This window comes from Anomalospiza imberbis, chromosome 8 (assembly GCF_031753505.1).
Source record: "Anomalospiza imberbis isolate Cuckoo-Finch-1a 21T00152 chromosome 8, ASM3175350v1, whole genome shotgun sequence".
In the NCBI taxonomy this organism is placed as follows: Eukaryota; Metazoa; Chordata; class Aves; order Passeriformes; family Viduidae; genus Anomalospiza; species Anomalospiza imberbis.
The window spans coordinates 15508979-15527358 of NC_089688.1; the positions used below are offsets into that span (position 1 = coordinate 15508979).

General features: G+C 41.1%; 3 protein-coding genes and 1 long non-coding RNA gene across 4 annotated transcripts in view; 2 read left to right on the top strand and 2 right to left on the bottom strand.

Moving 5' to 3' along the window:
• The window catches only part of PPP3CB (protein phosphatase 3 catalytic subunit beta), a 47142-nt gene extending 43268 nt beyond the window's left edge, over nucleotides 1-3874 (top strand). The window contains exon 15 of the transcript XR_011001323.1: nucleotides 3508-3874. The gene's annotated coding sequence lies outside the window, so the exon portion shown is untranslated. The remainder of the gene's footprint in view (nucleotides 1-3507) is intronic.
• SEC24C (SEC24 homolog C, COPII coat complex component) overlaps nucleotides 1-18380 on the bottom strand; it is a 332064-nt gene that overhangs the window by 253550 nt on the left and 60134 nt on the right. The window lies entirely within an intron of this gene.
• Nucleotides 593-14140, bottom strand: ANXA7 (annexin A7). Its single transcript, XM_068197440.1, has 13 exons — nucleotides 14028-14140; nucleotides 12524-12581; nucleotides 9537-9753; nucleotides 9112-9213; nucleotides 7896-7936; nucleotides 7541-7643; nucleotides 7160-7254; nucleotides 6060-6173; nucleotides 4646-4816; nucleotides 2985-3155; nucleotides 2801-2876; nucleotides 1470-1582; nucleotides 593-948 (listed from the first exon to the last, which is right to left on the bottom strand). The coding sequence occupies exons 2-13, from the start codon at nucleotides 12578-12580 to the stop codon at nucleotides 826-828; spliced, it is 1383 nt and encodes a 460-aa protein (XP_068053541.1). The 5' UTR covers nucleotide 12581; nucleotides 14028-14140; the 3' UTR covers nucleotides 593-825.
• LOC137477980 (uncharacterized) lies at nucleotides 7544-9538 on the top strand. Its single transcript, XR_011001324.1, has 3 exons — nucleotides 7544-7662; nucleotides 7732-7957; nucleotides 8738-9538. It is a non-coding gene; the product is annotated as an uncharacterized lncRNA (long non-coding RNA).

Consider the following 18380-nt stretch of genomic DNA (forward strand, 5'->3'; position numbering starts at 1 on the left):
GGTTGGGGACAGATTCATTGCAGCTTTCTTAAAAAACCAAATGTGCTGTTCAAAGTTGTTCTCTTTAAATACTTTGAAAACATCCACAAAGCCATTTATATTGCATAGGTCACAACTGCTTTGGGTTGGATTTACAGGTTAGCATTAAATAGATGCCTTTTTACTGCTTGATCAGCTGCTGTACAACCCACTCCTTTACAAGGAGAGACTTCAGATTTCTCCTTTCCATTGCTGCCTTAGTTACCATTACGCTTAACCACTAATTTAAAGAATTTAATAGGTGTGTACAGTCAGATTCTGCCAAGGCCCCTAAACTGTCAGTGTGTTGTGACTTAAACTGTGCACTTGCATGTTTTTCAACATTATGATGGAAACAGGGGGATTAAAAGGGGATGGGGTGCAAAATGCTTGACATCACAGCCTCAGGCTTTGTCTTCTACATTAAGTTCAGCAGTTTAGATATTCCAGGAAACTTGTTGAGTGCTAGAGATTAATTTGGCTGAAACAGTTGACTCCCACAGAGATGCACGCAGGAATCCAGTAGAGGGGAAGTGGTTTTGTCTGGGTCAAAAAGACTAAGGCTTAGGGTCTCATAGACAAGATATATCTTTTATTATACAATAAAGAATATTATGTGCTGTAAATTAAGGCATTGTAAGTGCAAAAAGCTTACTGAATCATCAAGAAGGCATATTTGATTAGGCAACCTTTAAAATTATTCTTTTACAGGGATAGTTAGTATCTACTATGTTTCATATGTTTCATGTCCTTCAGTTTGTTTCCAAAAAAAAAAAAAAACAAACCAAAAAACCAGATAATCCTCTTCTATTGCCCAACAATTGCCAGCAGCAACTGCCGGTAATCACCGCTTGTATCACTTGCTATCATTGTAGCCAATGTCTTCTGATACATCTGTGTGAACATCTGTTTAATTTGCACAAGGTCAATCTATGCAAAGACAAAAAAAAGTAGAAAACTCAACCACAGTGTATGATTTAAATCCTAGACAGTCACCCCACACCTCCTCTCTTGTGAACTAGAGAACACATGCCAAGGGTGAGATGCGCAGTGATCAACCCTGTGCAGTGGACAAGCCAGCTGGTCCCTCCAAGGATAGAGGGGCAGCTCCCAAAGCAGAGTGCAGCAATTGTTCCATGCCTTGTTAAGATTGTGCTGTCCTAACTCTGAACAGGTGAACTTCTCACCTGGAGGTGCTCACTTGCTACACAGATGGGCAACAACAGTTAAAAGGGAAAACAAGCAGTTACTGCAATCTAGGCAGAGTTAATAAAATTGTTATGTGAAAGCTGGCTTTAAAACTAATTAACACATGCATCTAAATGTGAACCCCATAAAAGCTTCATGCAGTACATGATTTTACACCTGTGAAAGGAGGACTAAGTGACAAGCTGGTTTGGGTAGATGGTTTTCTGCTGCATGTGACTGGTACACAGGAGAGAATTTCTTACCTCACTGCGAGTGACTACAATTCTGATGAGGGTAGAATCATCTGTGCCAGCTCCTTTCATAGAATAATAAAGTCTTTCTGCAAAAAAGGCTGGGCGATTTAAAGCACATTGCACTGCAATAAAGTATATTGTTAGGATTAGTTCCAGTAACGTATCCTATATAGTGATACTTGGCAGGATTTTTGCTGTAGACAGCTAGAGGTTGGTCTTAGTAAAGATCCAGTTACTGTGAATAACAGGACTTGTTTATAGAGGTAAACTTATTTTCAAGTTGATCAAATGAGTTATTCCTTCACACAAAATCTTACAGTTAGTAGCAGTTAACTCGTCTGGAAGTGCCTTTCAAAACTCTCTGAAATCTTAATTCTCAAACAGGTAATTCAAAACCAGTTCTTCTCCTTGGATAGCTGGTATTGGGACACAAGGTATTTTACTCATATTCCATTACTAGAATCTCACTAGGAAAAGTACAAATGTAGAAGATTCTCTAGTAGTTCTGCAACTCTTGTAGTTACAGAACAGATCTTGTTTCAGGTAGATTGTTCCACTCAGAGACCAGCTACTATTCTTCTACCTTATTCTCAGACCTGAATTTTTCCCATTAAACTCTTGAGTAGAATATACTCTGGGAAGATTTTGCTTATCCACTATGGCTACAGAATTGCTGTCATTTGGGTAAGCACTGATATGACCGGTGTCTCCAGATTTACTACTAAACATTACTGATTTTCACCATCAGTTAATTGTGTTGAATTGTGTTGAACTACTTTATTATAACGAATCAGTAGGAAAAAGTGAATTGAAAACAACGTCTTCTATTTTGCTAAGCCTGTTCTCAGCCACAGCTGAGCTTTTTTTGGGTAGACGGTGGCGGGGAAGGGGATGGAAAAGGAACTGTGCCTTCAGTAGGTTCATGTTGGCTCTGAGGTTATCAGTGTGGGTGGCTCAGCTGTCTCTGCTAAGGAGCTGCACACCCAGTCACGGCTCTGTGACATTGGTGCAGCCCCTTTTGCAGAACCCTGAATTACACAGCTACAAGCACTAACCAGTGACCCTTGGTTCTGAGCACTTGCCTGCCTTCCCGGAGAAGTGACAAACAGTATCTATGTGGCCTTTTCTTATTTGAAACTGACTTCTTCATGATGGTTGCTAATTTTCTTCATTTAAGTGCAAGATGAATCATTTGAATAGTTGAAGCTACTTCTGTTCTAGCAGAGTCTCTGATTATGTGATCATGTGCCATATGGCCAGTGCTGAATTGGATTTTTCTTTGGTTACATTTAGGTTTAATCCCTAAAGGATAATGGGGGAGGGAAGAACATATAACTTACCAATAGTCTTCAAACCACGTTCCACATTTCCAGAAAATTCTCTATCAATGCTGCTTAATAAATCACGATTAGCAATCTACAAATAAATGAGATTAATATGTGGATGATGAAATGCAGTAGCAACTGGAACCTTCATTTAAAATACATTGACCAAGCTTATTTGAAATCAATAAAGACCTCCTACCCTGGAGTATGCCTCAACTGTTGCTTTCAGCTGCGGAAAGCTTCTGCTTGCCAGAACCATATTAAAGCAAGATTCATCAGTCCCAAGTCTTCCTTCACCCGCTTGGTACAGACGCTGAGCATCTTCTTGAGCTTTTTGATAATCCACAGTTTGATTCTCATCACGATTACCCTTAATGCAAAGACAACAGATTTCAAATGAAATTTCACAGAGAAATCTGTGCTTTAACTGCTTGCAGTGTACATAGACCCCAAGCATATATCTTGAAAGCTTGAAGCAGAAGGAGAAGTAGTTTGAAATACATTACGTTGCTTTGCAACTTCTCTTTGGTTTAATATTCTTTATAGGATGTAAATACAAAAGTGGCTCAGAACCCTATCTGTAGGACATGCTTTAAACTGCAGATATACTGACTCAGATAACTTCACCCCTACAAACCATCTCATACTTCTAATTAAGTACTGTACTTAATTCTCTATTTTACTTAATAATGTAAGCTTTCTCTTGATTTGTTTGTTTCTAGGCTTCAAGTTGCAAAGACTCTTCAAACGAACTAATGAATTATATTACTGAATATGCACACCTGAAATATCTCAGGTTTCCTTCCTATTTTATTTAGAAGTTGCTTATTTCAAGTAAGAATGCCTTTAGAAAGCACTTACTACACTTGTGTCAGTAGGGCTCATATGACATTTTATGTGCTTTGGTGGTTGTTTTGGCATTTTGCTGCCCAGTGCATGGATGGATACTGCTAAACGTACTGGCTGAGTAGGCTGAATACATTCTCTCCAATACTGTTGTATCTATAAAGATTAATATACTATTTAAACGATGTGGTTGTCAGTTATTGTAAACTACTGGATTTATCAAAATAAAAATTAGCAGCATGAGCTTCTCCAGGTTTGCTTTCTTGTGAATTTTGACTTTTAACCAAATATCTAGAGCATAGCTGAACTCTCACAAAGGAAGAAGCCAATGAGATAGAGAAATGTCATAGAAATTCAAATAGAAATAAGCAAATTGATCAGAGAAATGTGGGAAGTTGCATTAGTTACATATTTCTTCCTAAATATGAGTAATTACAAGTTACTATTCTTCACCACAAAATGAGCCCTAGTAAATGATATGGGATAAAAAAGCTCCAGTGGTCATCTGAGTTCAACAGCAGCACCTCCCTAACTCTGGTGATGTAAAGGGAAGGCAGGCCATGGAGTAACTGGGAGGGGAGGTTTTTGCCCTGTGGCACGTCTTATCTTGTTTGTAGGGATTCTCACAGGCATTCTGCATACCACAGAGGTTATCCAATCAGCTTCACCCAGATTACTTTGTTAACATGAAAAAAAAAAGTATCTTGCACTAACAGCTCTGTAGAGCACTGTTTCAGGAACCGTTTGGTTGCATCTACACAGTATTTCCACGTAAGTTCTGATATTAATTGAGGGTGCTAAATTAGGTCACAGAATTCATCATGGATTTGTAGATAAGAAGTATCTCTTGAGGAGGGACTGAAGTGTCATATCTTAGGGAAAAAAATTAATGACCATGTGCTAATTTCTTAAAAACCTGCCTCTTGCTAAGCACACACAGGCTATTTGTGGAGCCATTATGACTAAACACATCAGATGTTATCTTATTAAAAAAGAAAAGAAATTAAAGCTCACTTGGCACATAGATACAAGTAATCGTTCAAAGTGTCCTGAAGTGTCTGATCTGATGTCTTGTTCAATGTCCCTTCCAAATTCTGATTTATAGCAGTTCACTATTTCACGAATCTCCTGGTTTGTCCTTGTGCAAAGGATCTCGATCAATACACTCTCCTGAGTGCCTGCTCCCTGTAGGCAGAGAAAACAAAGGCATAACTACAGAGCACTATCTAAGCAGTTTCCTTCAACTGTGAAATAAGGCAGTCATCTGGTATTTCAAAATTTAGTACAATCTAGATTGTATATCCCCACAGTGCGAAAGCACCAACTCTACTGTATACTTAAAATGGCATGAAGATTCCTCAAACATGCCATTCTGCACCAGTTCAGAGAAACACCCCAAAACTATACATCCACACCAGTGACACTGGCCAAAGTTAAATGGAAAACAGTTTAGGAAGGAAATTCTTTGGCAACCTTAATCTGGAAATATACCAAAGGAAGGTAAAGCCTTTTCATAATCATTAAAGTCAAAGGTACACATCTAAATTCTGTTTTGGTCAGTACACAAGTGTATTCCCTATCCAAATATGGCTGCTTCCACAATATGGAACTTATTATAGATGCTTCCCTCTCCCCAGAATAAAAGTTAATTGTGATTTCTTTGTACAGAGGGATCTTACTGGCATGAGCATCTCAATTCAGGGAAGGATTAGATAGGAGAGGAGATGTATGTGAGACTTCTAGGTAATCTTACATTAGGAATTTTTGAAAATGGTTGAGTGGCTACTCCCCATTAAAGGCAGATCTTCATTTAAGCTCTACGTTCTCTTGAAGGTGTGCATTCATACATGGGTTGAGTTACTCATTTCTACGTGCTAGCTGCTGCAGCTCAGGCAAGACATTCCAGTAAACTGGATGTACCAGTTTACCTGAGTTAAAAGTTTAAGCCAGCTAGCTCACTTTATCTCTAAATGATGTATTTATATTTCAATAGATACATCTATCATCTGACTTTAAGAAATTATTTTTTCATTGTCTTTTTGCGGGAAAAAAGGGACAATCCAAAAATACCTTTCAGTCACAAAAGTCTGTTCCTAGTAAGGAAAGGCATATAGTTTAAACAGTGGTTATGGTTTTAACAGCATCCTGGCCCTTTCTAGGTTCTAGCAAAAATTATGCCCAAGTGTTAGAAAACAAGGTTCTGTCCTGCAGTACTTCCTCCTCTACTGAATGGACATCTGCCCTGGCTAACTGGCTAATCCTGCAGAAATTGTCTGGAACTGGGGGCCACAGCAGAAAATAATTTTAAGCCCTGCAATCCCAGGATTTGTTTGACACTAGTGGATTTTTCAACAATGCTGGGATCAGGTATTCTTAGATGAGCATTTTAAGATCGTTTTAAACTGTTTCCTTCACAGGAATATCATACCTTCATTGCATGGCGTAAACTCCAGGCATCATAGTAGGTACTAGGCATGAAGAGGGCTAGAATCAATTCTTCCACGTTACCACTTAACTCAGACTTCAGGTCTTTAATTAAATCCTGTTCAATTATAAACACAGAAAGGGCTTTGCAGACTCTTAGGCATATATAGATCATATACTGAAGAAAGTTAAATTAGAACTTACTTCTGTGACTTATTTCTACCTTTGTGCTGTTTTTCCTGTAAAGCTTTATTTCGTATTAAGAACGTCCCTCTGTCCAAATCTCTGACAGCTCAGTTCTTCTCCATTATCTCCTCACTAATGCCACAACTACAAAATTTCACTTTAGGTTGCAAAAATGACAAGGAAGTGTCGCCCTGTTCTTTTGAGAGTTTTAAAGTTCTTCTAAAAGTTTTCTATACCTTCTGATGTTTACATATTTCTACTAGAGTTTCTCACACACTTCATATAAACAATGATTGTTTTGCGTTCTTCTTTGTGGGAAGAGAGAATTGATGAACTGTTAGTTTGACCAGTGTGGTTGGAGAGGTGGCAATTTCACCCTCCAACCCATAGTCACTTTTAGAATTCTATATATTGCGGAGTCAGAAATAAACTTCCTCTTTTTTCCCTCTTTTGATCCGAGCGTGCATGTGTGAGTTATTTCGTGTCGTAGTGTGACAGGGAAGAAATTAAATTAACCTGGAATTTTATTTACTATCCAATCCTCAATCATTTATCAGTGTTTCTTGGGAAAAAGAAAATTTCAGTGCTGGTTTGTGTGCATAAAAAACTCAGTAGTTTCAGACATTACTATAAGAACAGTTTAAGCTTGATTATTTTCTTAATCAAGCATCAGAGAAGCTTCTTGTGTGTTCAGGGACAGAGACAGCATCCAGTCTTCCCCCACCCCTCCTTCTGCCAGGTATCAAAACAATCCTATATCAAATACCAGATTTCTCCCAATACATAAGGAATATAACCAAAAGAAGTGCATTTTTAAAATGCTCAAATCATTCCCCAGGACTAGAATGAAACCAGGCAGTTAAAGCAGCAGCTGAAAGTTTGGGTTTGTTTCCCAATTCAAAGAACTACTGAACATACCTTGCCATACATAGTCTTGAAAGCTGCCTTGATTTTTTGCCTTTGATCATTGGAGCGGTTAGCAACAACATTTATGATGGCCTGCTCATCAGTTCCTTGGAAACAGAAGGGCAATGTCATGCAAGAATGCAATATAGTCCCTCCAAAACTGTGCACTTTCTACTGTTGCATTTGGGCATAATTACATAATAAGAAGCTCCTATATAAGTCCACCAAATTTTCTGTGTAACTTCTTCTACTAAATAGCCCCGGGCATTTTGAAAAGGTAACTTTTGAAAAGCTTGTAGGGAGGAAGTATAGTTAAATAAACACTGAAGAAAACAACAAAATGGCATTAATAAGTTACATCAATAGGAACTAAAGCTTCTCTTTCTTACTTACCAAAACCCTTCATAGCTTTGCGTAGGATTTCTGCATCCCTTCCAGCATCAAAGTTTGGAGCAGCTTGAATTGTACCCTGGGTACACTGAACCACTGCAGCAGGCTGAAAATAAGAGTCATGTGTAACTAGATATCTACACAATAAAATTCAAATTAAAATCACAACTCTGCAATCAGTACTTCAGAAGGAGTTCTCCATTTCTTCCTCTAACACAGAATCAGGGCAACATTACTCTGAGGATAGATGGAAACTCCTGATGTGTAACAAAATTGCAACCTTTGGAAATCAGCTGTAAAAACATTAAAACTACAGAAGCCATGTAAGATTCATTATAGAAGAGAAAACAGAACATACCGGACCAGGCATTGGGGATGGTACTTGTCCACCAGGAAATCCTAGTGAAAATAAAGAACAAGGTAGAAGAAATTAATTAGGTCTCCTCTTATTATGGAAATGCCATCTGATCTGAATATAAAGTCAGACCTATCACTGCACACAACCTCTCTCCTAATGGTACCTACTACAATCAGTAACTCAGTTTGTTCCCTTGAGGATAATGGGAAGAAGCAATCACAGATGCATTTTGGTACGTACACTAGCAAGGCAATTCTAAAAATACTAAACTTACTGGTGCTGTGGGAACTGGAAGGATCTCTCCTTATGAAATTCTGCTATTTTTGACAGAAGCCAAGATAGCCCAAACAAATGAAGAATGCGTGTTCAATGCTCTCTTTAAATGCCGTTATGTACATTTTAAAATGCCTAGCATGTAAACAATAAATATTCAGAATTCATTGCTGAAAAAAGGATTGAAGGAATCTCATTTTGTGATCAAAAGCACTGGTAATACAAAAGCTAAAACTATTTTTTTGTACTGGAATTTTATTTTTATTCATAATATGTATGCACATCCCTTATCATTTTAATAGCAACTTAGTAGAGCAATCGTAAAACAAAAAGGTTTTGCTGCTTCAAATTTCTTTAAAACACATCTGATAAATTCCAGGACATCATCTCTAAAGTAACTGAGAATCATCTCTAAAGTAAAAGAAAATCATCTCTATAGTCTTTATAGATGTCTGTATATGATTTTCTAAAAGAAAATCATCTCTATAGCAACTGACCACTCAAAGCATTACAAACACTGCACTGCTTTTAAGCAAATGTGTGCATTCTCCTTTCCTCTTTCAGGAAAGTGTGTCAGGAATCACTGTGAACACACTCATCTGAAAAATGCAATTGAGATTAACAGAATTGCTAAATACTCACTGAATGTGGACTCTGGGTTTCACAGTTCTCATCAGATACTTGCAGTTTGGAAAAGGGTAAGCACCTAAACCACTACATCATGACCATTATTCAGGGACAGCCATCCACTCTGGATGTAGCACCTACAGAGATGGTTCTCATCAGCCCTTCAGCAGCCTGGTCAAGAAAGGTGGCAGGAGGGGCACAGCATACAAACCTCAACAGCTACAAGTAACAAAGGTAAGAGCTTTATTTGTTACTACCTATCCTGGAGTCGTTTGGTTTAACCATGGATGCTTGAAGTTTCTTATATATGACATACCTGGAATTTGTGCTGGTCCACCTCCAGCATAGCTTTGGGCAGGAGGCTGCTGCGGATAGCCACCAAAGCCAGGCCCACTGGGAGGCACAGCAAAGCCAGGGCCTGGAGGAGCCAGGGACAAAAAAGCCAGACTTTAGCACACTTAGTATTTTGTACTTGACTTCTTGACACAACAGGAGCCAGCTTATTAAACAAAACTCTGTGAGACCGGTTTCTCCATGTCTGTGCAGTGACCCAGAACCACCAAGGCTCTGCCATCAGCAGTGCAGGTATTTACTGCTGGATGGCAATCTGGCAGGTTGCCTGCATGCTGCTGCCTGCACCTATCACTGAACAAAGCTGCTTTTCTTTACTATTTCTAATGAGCACAGGGAATGGTTACACTGGAAATCACTCCTGACTGGTACTCTAACAAAGGATCTTACCTCCAGGATAAGGTGGCATTCCTCCAGCCTGGGGAGCTCCAGGGAAGCCCCCTGAAGCGGGGTAGCCGCCCGGGGCAGGATACCCTGCTGCCCCTGGAAACCCAGCATTCGGTGGTGCTGCAGGATAGGTCCCTCCTCCTGCTGGAGGGAATCCTCCAGGAACAGCAGGATAGGCATACTGACCAGCTGGTGGATAGACAGACTCCTGTCCTGTTGGCTGAAATACAAAAATGGGATATCAGTATGCCTGTTAACAGCACATTAGAGTTAAAAACTCCCAAGCTGCCAAAAATGTCCAGGTGTATAATAAAAATGTGAATGATACAATTAGCTGTAGGGCTTGAAGCAGCAGAATTCTTGAAGCCTGGATGGGGTCCTCCTGGTTGGGTGTTCTGATGCATCTCCTATGTTGACACAGAATCAGAGTGCGCTGCAGGGTGGAAGTCACCTCTGGATGGCCTGAGATCCCATCCACCCTCAAAGCTCAAAGCAGGGCCAGCTTTGGAGTTGGGTGAGCTCATGCAAGGTCTGATAGTTTTCAGTATATCCAAGGAATGACAAATTCACAGCCTCTCTGGGCCCCTGTTCCAGGGTTTGACCACTCTTCTAGAGAAAAATGTTTTCCTCAAACCTTACAATTGCAACCTGTATTTGCTAGCTGCCCTTTCCCTGAGTACCTCTGACAAGAGTTGGCTCCACTCTCTCTATTGCCCTTCTCACCCAGTAGAAGACTGAACAGATCTCTGCTTAGCCTGCTCTTCTCCAGGCAAGCAGCCTTCCCTACACATGCTCCTCTTTGTCTATGTCTTTGATGTACTGGGAGGCCACAACCAGACACAGAATGGCAGAGGTGCTCTTGCTAAAGCCTGGTGTGTCATTAGCCTTCCTCCCGGAGGACTCGCAGTGCTGAGCCACATTCGACTTGGCAGCCACTGGGACTCCTGGTCCTTTACTGGAAAGCTGCTCTTTCTAGCCCACACAAGGAGGAGGTGAGCTCAGCTCAGCTTGCTCTCTATGAAGAATTAGGAGCTCACCCCCTATTAAAAAACTTTTAAGAGCATAGTAGCTTTGAAACTTCTGCCTCTCTTGCACAAACAGTATTTTTAAATGTTACAGGGTAAGAATTTTGGGGTTTTTTTTCCCATTTCCTTTGGAATCCAGGTTATAAAGCATGGATGTTCAGTGACTAAATGTGGATCAATGAGTCAGACTGAGCACCTATTGTAGCTTTTAAATAAAAAGAACAAGTCCAACAGCTAAATATTTGTTTTGCTACATGTATGATTTACCAGCCATACCACAAAGGTTACTATTAGCATTAAGATATATTAGAAATATTGACTTGAATGATCTGGATCTCTAAGGGAAAGCCCTGTAAGGTAAAAGTCATTATACACAATCTTGGAAATCAGGCATTCAAAATCAGCTTCACAATGAAGCATAATAGATGGACCCATTACTCACTTGCTGGGAATCATCTTTACTGACTAGCTTTAGAAATACGAGTCACACATTACATATAGTACACATTCATTCTTGACCCCAGAAAACAGAAATAAAGTGCAGAGGAGAAAAGCTTAGCTCAAATGTTCTTGGGTTTGGCTGCCCTAAGATTTCTACCCCCAAATTCCTGTGCCCAGGCTATATAATATTCTTTTCCCCAGAGATACAGTCTAACATTTCTCTGCCTGACTCAACACAAAGAATTTATTGTAACTTAGATTCATAAATCCAAAATTAGGATGCTCAAAAGCCCTGCTCAGATTACTACCAGTGCTGCAGAAAAAAACAATTTCACATATGCCTTTTAAATTGGTTATCACATTGGGCATCATCAATGAGACTAGGAAATCATTGATAAGTCTAAAGGTCTTTTACATTAATTCATTAAAGCTGGCTATTTTTTAGATCCTAGCTAAGAAAAAAAGATATTTTCAGATGTAGTTAAAAATAAACTACAGCTAAAATAATGAAGGTTCAGCAGAACAGTAAGGGAAGTAAAGAAATTCTGGAGTTAATAGTCTTGTTTCTAACATGTTTGTCTTTCATTTGACTGACTTCAATGTTTCAGAAGAAGTAAGGGTAGGTTGTAAAGCAAAATTATCAGAGAATTTATTGCATGTATTTATATGTATATATTTATATTTTGCATGTATTTGTAGCTTTTCAGTATCTTAAAGACATTTGGGCTGAGATCCGTGCTTAAGTCTAGTTCTGTGCTGCATACCAGTAAAACTCCCACAATTACAGCATGACAAGTGCCATGAAAGTGCTGTGAGTACCATGATCAATGCCATAAAAGCACAGAGATGAATCTAGCTTTGAAAAATATTGCAGGCATATCAAAAAGACTGCAATATCAGCCGTACCTGATACATTTGAGCCTTCCATTCAGTTGTGACATGAAGGTGGAACAGTCCTGTGGATAGGGTAGTCAAGATACAGCGTCCTCTATCCTCAGAAAAATATTTACTTGGCGTTATATGAAAGCTGGGCTACTTGAGTGAAGTGTTCCAAGCTCTTCCTGGTGGCTGTGACCACTGAAGCTAGTTGAACATCTCTATAAATCCTGGGATATGGCTATGTGAGTATTTTGTACAGATTGGTTCAGAGATTACTTCTAACCCTACATGTAAAGGGCCTTCTATTTACAGAAGAAACTTAAAAAAAATAAAATTGTTGAGATGAGACAGCTGTATTTAAAAAACCAAACTCACAAGATAAAATAAAACAAGACCAAAGACCTTTCTGGAACAATGGGCATCACTAAAAACACTAAGCTTCCTTCTTGGAATTCTTATGTGACAGCTGTAAAGTCATCCCCAGAGAAATAGAGAGGAAAACAAAGACTAGAGAACAGGGTACACAAACTGACTACTACTATTTACTACTAGCTACTATTTACAGACACATGAAGCACAGTCAGAAGGGATATGCACAGAATAGAAATGCATTAGGAATGCAGCACATTCAAGAGCCATACTTACAGGATAACCTGGGAAAGCAGGGTAGCCATCAGAAGGGGGATAACCTGGATATGACATTCTGGGAAAGAAAAAATAAAAAAGGTATTTTCACTGTGAGTTTGGTATTTTCATATTTGAGTTTGTAGTAGGTATTTGCTTGCTAATTATTAGTTAAATCACTTGAATAATCTGCTATTAACCCACAGAACTTTTCCTCTTTTTCTCTCCTACATCTGACCATAGCAATCAATTCAGAAGGGAAGCATCTTCAACTTATAGTAATTATAGTCATTAACTATCACTCTTACTTAAAGTCAGACAGGCATTTAAGCATAGTAAGAGACTCAAACTTCCAGAAAGCTTTGAAATACAATATATACTTTGAGGTGCCAGCAGGAGGGAGCTTGGACCCTTTGCCAGGACAGAAACCATGCAGGTTTCTGGACTGCACCAAGCACCTGTATCCATCATCCTGCACTGCTCTGCTCACAGGCATAGTTCCTGGGAGAAGTACCCTGGCTATCCCATGTAAAATGGTAATTTGACAAGAACAGGTCTCTGTTCTTGAACATCCCTCAGCATTACTTCATTTGTTGAGCAAATTTCTATTTTCTGACAGTAACTGTTTCTTTTAGTCACATTTTTAACAGAGGGCCTTGGGGAGCGGGGACAGAGATCATCCCATCCTGCATGTTGCAGGGAGATTCGAGACTATTAGCCAGGTTATGAATTTTAACGACGGGGGGGAAAAAATGGACTTTAAATTTGGCACAAGCATCCTCAAGTTGAACAGTGGCTCTGACATAACTACTTTTATAACCAAAACAACAAGAGATTTTTTTTCCGCCAGGCTGTCGTTTCCCCCCGCTGTCCCTGGATGGGCACGGGCCGGGTTAAGCCGGGGGCCGAGTGTGAGTCAGCTGCAGCCCACGGTGAAACATCAGCGGGCGCTCAGCCGGTAAACACGGAGAAGTCTCCCCAGCTGCTCCGCCGCAGCCGCCGGGACCCCCGGCCCGGCCCGGCCCCGCACCGCACCCCCGCCAGCACGGCGCCCGCCCCCGCACCTTTAAGGGCCCCGCCTGCCGCTGCCCCGCTCCGCTCCGGGCAGTCCACGCATCGCCCCAGGCTCCTCCCGCTCCCTCAGCCGCCAGCCGGCCCGGCGAATCCTCCGGCGAGACGGAGCAGCGGACGGAGGCAAGTATCCCGGTGTTCCGGCAGCTACTTCTCCCGAGGACACCTGACTTCGGCCCCGCTCCGCAGCGCCAGAGCAGCCCCCGCCGGGAGTGCGGCTCCCTGGGCCAGGCGGCACCTCCCTCGGCCGGACACCTGCCGAGCCCCGAGCCGCGGGCGGCCGCGGCTCCGGGAGCGCCGCCCGGGGCTCCATCTACACCCCGAGGCTGGGGCCGAGCTGCCGAGCGATGCGGCCGAGCCCCCGGGCGGTGCGAGCGGGGCCGGGCCGGGGGCTGGGGCGAGGGGCACGCAAGTGGCGGCAGGCCGGCTCCTCCCTCCCCCCCAGCCACCTCACCTGAGGGGAACTTGCGGAGCCTCCGGCCTCTCTCCGCAGCCACACCGCAAAATGGAGCCCGTGCGGCCGGCGATGCCCGCCCCGCCCCCGGCACCGAGCCCGCCCCGCCCGGCCCGCGGGCAGGGGCACCGCACCCGGTGCCGGTAGTGACGGCCCTGCCAGCACGGAACCCTTTGGTGCCCGTGCGGGCTCGCCTCGTCTCGTCGCGCTGAAGGAAAGCTGTGACATGCCCGGTTGACTCTCGGGACGGACGAGAGGCGAGCTCACAAGCACAAGTGCCACAAACGCAGAGCCACTCGCCATCGGAGCTGTGACAGGGGAAGCGTTCACGCAGGAAGCGCCCGGAGATGCTGTCCCACGGGAGTCCTTTGCCACCCGCTAGGAAAGGGAGAGAAAAGTCACACTGCAGTTTCCCTGTAGCACCACTGCAATTATTTCTGCCCCAATGCGTGTAGGTTTAAGTCAAGTCTGTAATCCAGTAACACATGCATCTTTAAATCAAGGTCATTGTTCAGTAGCTGCAGGGAGTCCATCAAGTCACCCAGGCCACCAGAACTGCCTGTAACAGGCAAAGAATATAAAAGAACTAATTGCACGGAGCTGGAGGAGCTGCTCCTTTTCCTGTAGTTACTGAAGACCAGGATCTAAGTCCCAAGAGGACATAAAGGTAAGATTGACTGACTACTACATGCATTTTTCTAGAAAGAAATCTTAATTATAGTTATTTGTATGTAATTACAGGGAGTGTCCTTACTGTTTTGTTTCTGTCTGTTGTAATGTTTATTAATATTATACTTTGAATAGACATTACACACATGTAGTCCTTTCTTTACCTGATTGTTAATTATTCATAAGGCATTCTGACAAACAAGATACAATTTATGAAGGACTCACCTATGATATTATGCACCAGTTACTTTAGGTTATTAAAAACATCCCCTTTTCTGTTTATGACAGACATGTTAGCAGTTTGGAGACCATTCCAATGCAAACAGTTTTGGTTCTTTCCTGTAACCTGGTGCAGCACTTCAGCTCTAGATGAAATACCAACCACTTATCCATAAAACAGTGTGAAGTGCAGACAGCAGAAAATAGGTGGATAATAATTTACCATGCTTGCTTGCTTCAAATGAAGAACACCTAAAGCCACATGAATCTAATACATTACCTATCCAGAAAATTGGGCTTGTTCTCTCTTGTTTACCCAGAACACACCAGGAGTGGCTTTAAGAATTTAATCCTCACAGCATTCTTCAGCTGACACTTCGAGTGCATGTCTACTTTATTTCACCTGTTAAGCACATTTCTTTCAGGACAGGTAAATATTTTAATCCTTGTTTCCATGGGAACCAAGTACATTTATAAAATATACAATTCTTTATATTTTTCATTTAGTGGACTGTTTTGACTTAAGCTACACAAGAAAATTTAAAAAAATGTTTTAAAACAAATTCCTTTCTTTTTGTGTAAAAAGAAGAAGAGAATATTTTAAACAAAATTACATGTGTCTGAAGAATCTGTTAAATGCATTGAATATTTATGTATCAATGAGAATGTTTGGAATTACTTTTTTAAAGCATGCAATGGTCATCTAATGCATTGTGGTCATCTGATTTCACTCTTTGTATTTAGGGAAATCTCTTGTCTCGTTACTATACCTAGAACCCACACATTTAGGAAAGCTTCTAAAACTCCATACACAGTCAAGGTAGCTTCTCACTATTAGAAAATTCAAGTGTAGTGGAGAGACAAACTTTTGTTCTTCTCTTTTGTAATATTCTTGCATCTGATCCTAAGACATGATACTGGACAGAATTCTGGTCTGGAGTGACTTGGCTCAACTGCTAGTTGTGCTGAGTGCTGTCAAAACAGCTGAAACAAAACTTTTTTTCCAGAGGAATTTATTGTTGGTGATGTAGGCAGCTAAAGCATTGCTGCTTCTCTATGTGTCCTGGTTGGAACATTATTTCCCACTTAAGTCATATGAAGTATTACGTTTGGTGTTCTACTCCAGCCAATACAATTAAATTAAAAACAAAGATTTTCCCCAAGTTTGTTGTAAGAACTGGTCAGCTTTGAACCATAGGTCAAAGTGTAACAAACCCACAGGATACTGCAGTGGCCCAATTCTGCATTATGTACTGAATCCACTTCTGTCAGGCTGCCTTGTGACCGCAGTCATTAAAATGCACAGTCCCAGCAAGCTGCCGAGTTGACTTCCCTGTGTGCAGGGAGCAGAGCGAGTGCAGCTCCCCTCCTCCGAACACTGGAGGAGCCCCGTGTTCGGCTAGCTGCCCTCGGCAGTGGCTGCCCGCGAGTCTCGGTAGTGCTCCACCCACCCTGCTCGCAACACCGGCGCTTCCCACGAGCCCTAGGAGCGCTGCCGACCAGTCTCTGGTTCCGTTGAGAGGAAATTGAAGCTTCACCCTTCCCCAAAGCGCAGGAGAACAGCAGCTTGTTCTGCTTAACTGTTCTAGAAGGGTTGTGTGTCTAACATTTTCACGTCAATTTTAATCATTGGGATTGAACTCGTGAATTGCAGGTATAGGTGGCGTATGTCCACAGGTTCACAAAATCACACACCAAAACACTGCCTCCTCTTAGCAGCAGGTTTAAGTTTTCTGCCAAGAAACTGAAGTGACTCAGCTAAAAACACAAATTTAGTGACCTTCATCCCAGTACATGGAAATAATCGCCAAATGAAGTTGCTATTCTGCAGCGAGGATTCAAGTTTCAAATTGCAGATAACAATAAGGTTTGTTATTCCCAACGATACAGAATTTTTTTCTGCTGAGTCTCATCAGTTAAAAAATACTGGACCATTTCTACCTCCTCCTGAATTTTTATGAAGGCATTCCCTAAATATAAATAAGATAGTTTATCCTGTAAGTATTAATTTTGATAAGAAACACAGCAATCTTGCTGTGCTGGGAAGATGTCAGAGTGAAGCATAATGGCTGTGTGCTAATTAAACTGCAGCTTGTCCAAAGTCACCATGCTCACTGCAAAACCCATTTTCATTGCCTCTGTACTGCCCAGAGGTGCTTGGCTGAAACTTTCCTCCTTTGTTGAAGCTGCCTGAGATTGTGTCTGAGAAAGGCCCAAGGCAACAAGATGGATGGACTTGATACATTCCTCCAAGTTATACCAAAAGAGACCAAGAGAATTAATTGTAACACTAAACTCTGTTCTGAACATTATTATGTACATTGAGGAAAAGACCTGTTCCAGAACTTCATGCTGAGGTAAAAACCCAAGATAAGCTCAACTAAGCCAGCATTAAAAAAAAATCTGAAGAGGTAAACGTTTTAACATTCTTAATAATTTACACAATTTGAGCAGTTAAATACTTGAGTGCTGGGAGGTGGTAAAAGAGTTGTTTGAACGAGGTATTTTAAAGCCTAATATTTACCAGTAAAATATGCACACTGTCACAAATAAATGTAATACAGTAATGTCCAGGAACTTATACTCATTCAGAGAAGTCATCTAGGAAAAGAAAATGCTGAATGCGTTACAGAGGATGGAAGTTTTCTATTGCATTACTGAGATCACTAATATGGTTCAATATAATATACAGAAGAATACCAGAGAATTATCTATCTTGACTGTGTAAAACTAACTTTGTCAATTATTTGGAGCAACAAACTCTGAGGAAACATACAAACAAAGATAAAGTTCCCTAATAAATTAATGCAATTTACAAATCAATACAGTTAAAGCTTGAAATCCTTGGTGATATTTCTTGACTCCCAAGCTTTTCCCACCAGATTTTCTATTGAACTTCAAGTTGTTAGACAGGTTCCTGTAGAGTGGAACAATTCTAATAGACTACCTTTAGTAATTTGTGTCAACATTTTACAGCTCTAGAGAAGGAATGCCTTCTAGGTAACAGCACAGCTCAGGCTTTACAATTAAGCAAAATGGTGCATTACATTTGTGTTCACTGTGTTGGCTTTCATAAAAGTGGCCACTGAAATTTGAAATCAGACATTCAGAACTCTAGAGTCAAAGTACGGATCACCACAAGGACAGCGTGGATGGAATCGGTTTTAAAAAAGGAATTTCATTTCCTACTCCACCTCCAAGCATTTGGCAATGTCCTGTCTTGCAAAGGCCTAAACTCATGGACTTTGGTCACTTCAGACACCTCTGCTTTGCAGTGAATCTTTCTACCTAGGAAGACATAACCTGAGTCCCTTTTCACATATCTTCATTATTATTCTTCAGTACTTGCAAGGACTGGCAAGTTCCACAATGATCACAAATTGTTCTTCTTGGAACTTTGCATTTTGTGCACACCAGCTTATAAAACAACATAGATTTTTAACACTCTATAAGCTGAATAGCTTT

What these genes read in the sequence shown, in the direction of transcription:
- ANXA7 (XM_068197440.1), bottom strand. Translation starts at nt 12,580, where the DNA reads ATGTCATATCCAGGTTATCCCCCTTCTGATGGCTACCCTGCTTTCCCA. An exon ending in CAAAGCTATGAAGGGTTTTG is followed by an intron (nt 7,255 to 7,540) that starts GTAAGTAAGAAA and finishes TCTGTTTCCAAG; the next exon opens with GAACTGATGAGCAGGCCATC. An exon ending in TTGTAGTCACTCGCAGTGAG is followed by an intron (nt 949 to 1,469) that starts GTAAGAAATTCT and finishes GTCTTTGCATAG; the next exon opens with ATTGACCTTGTGCAAATTAA.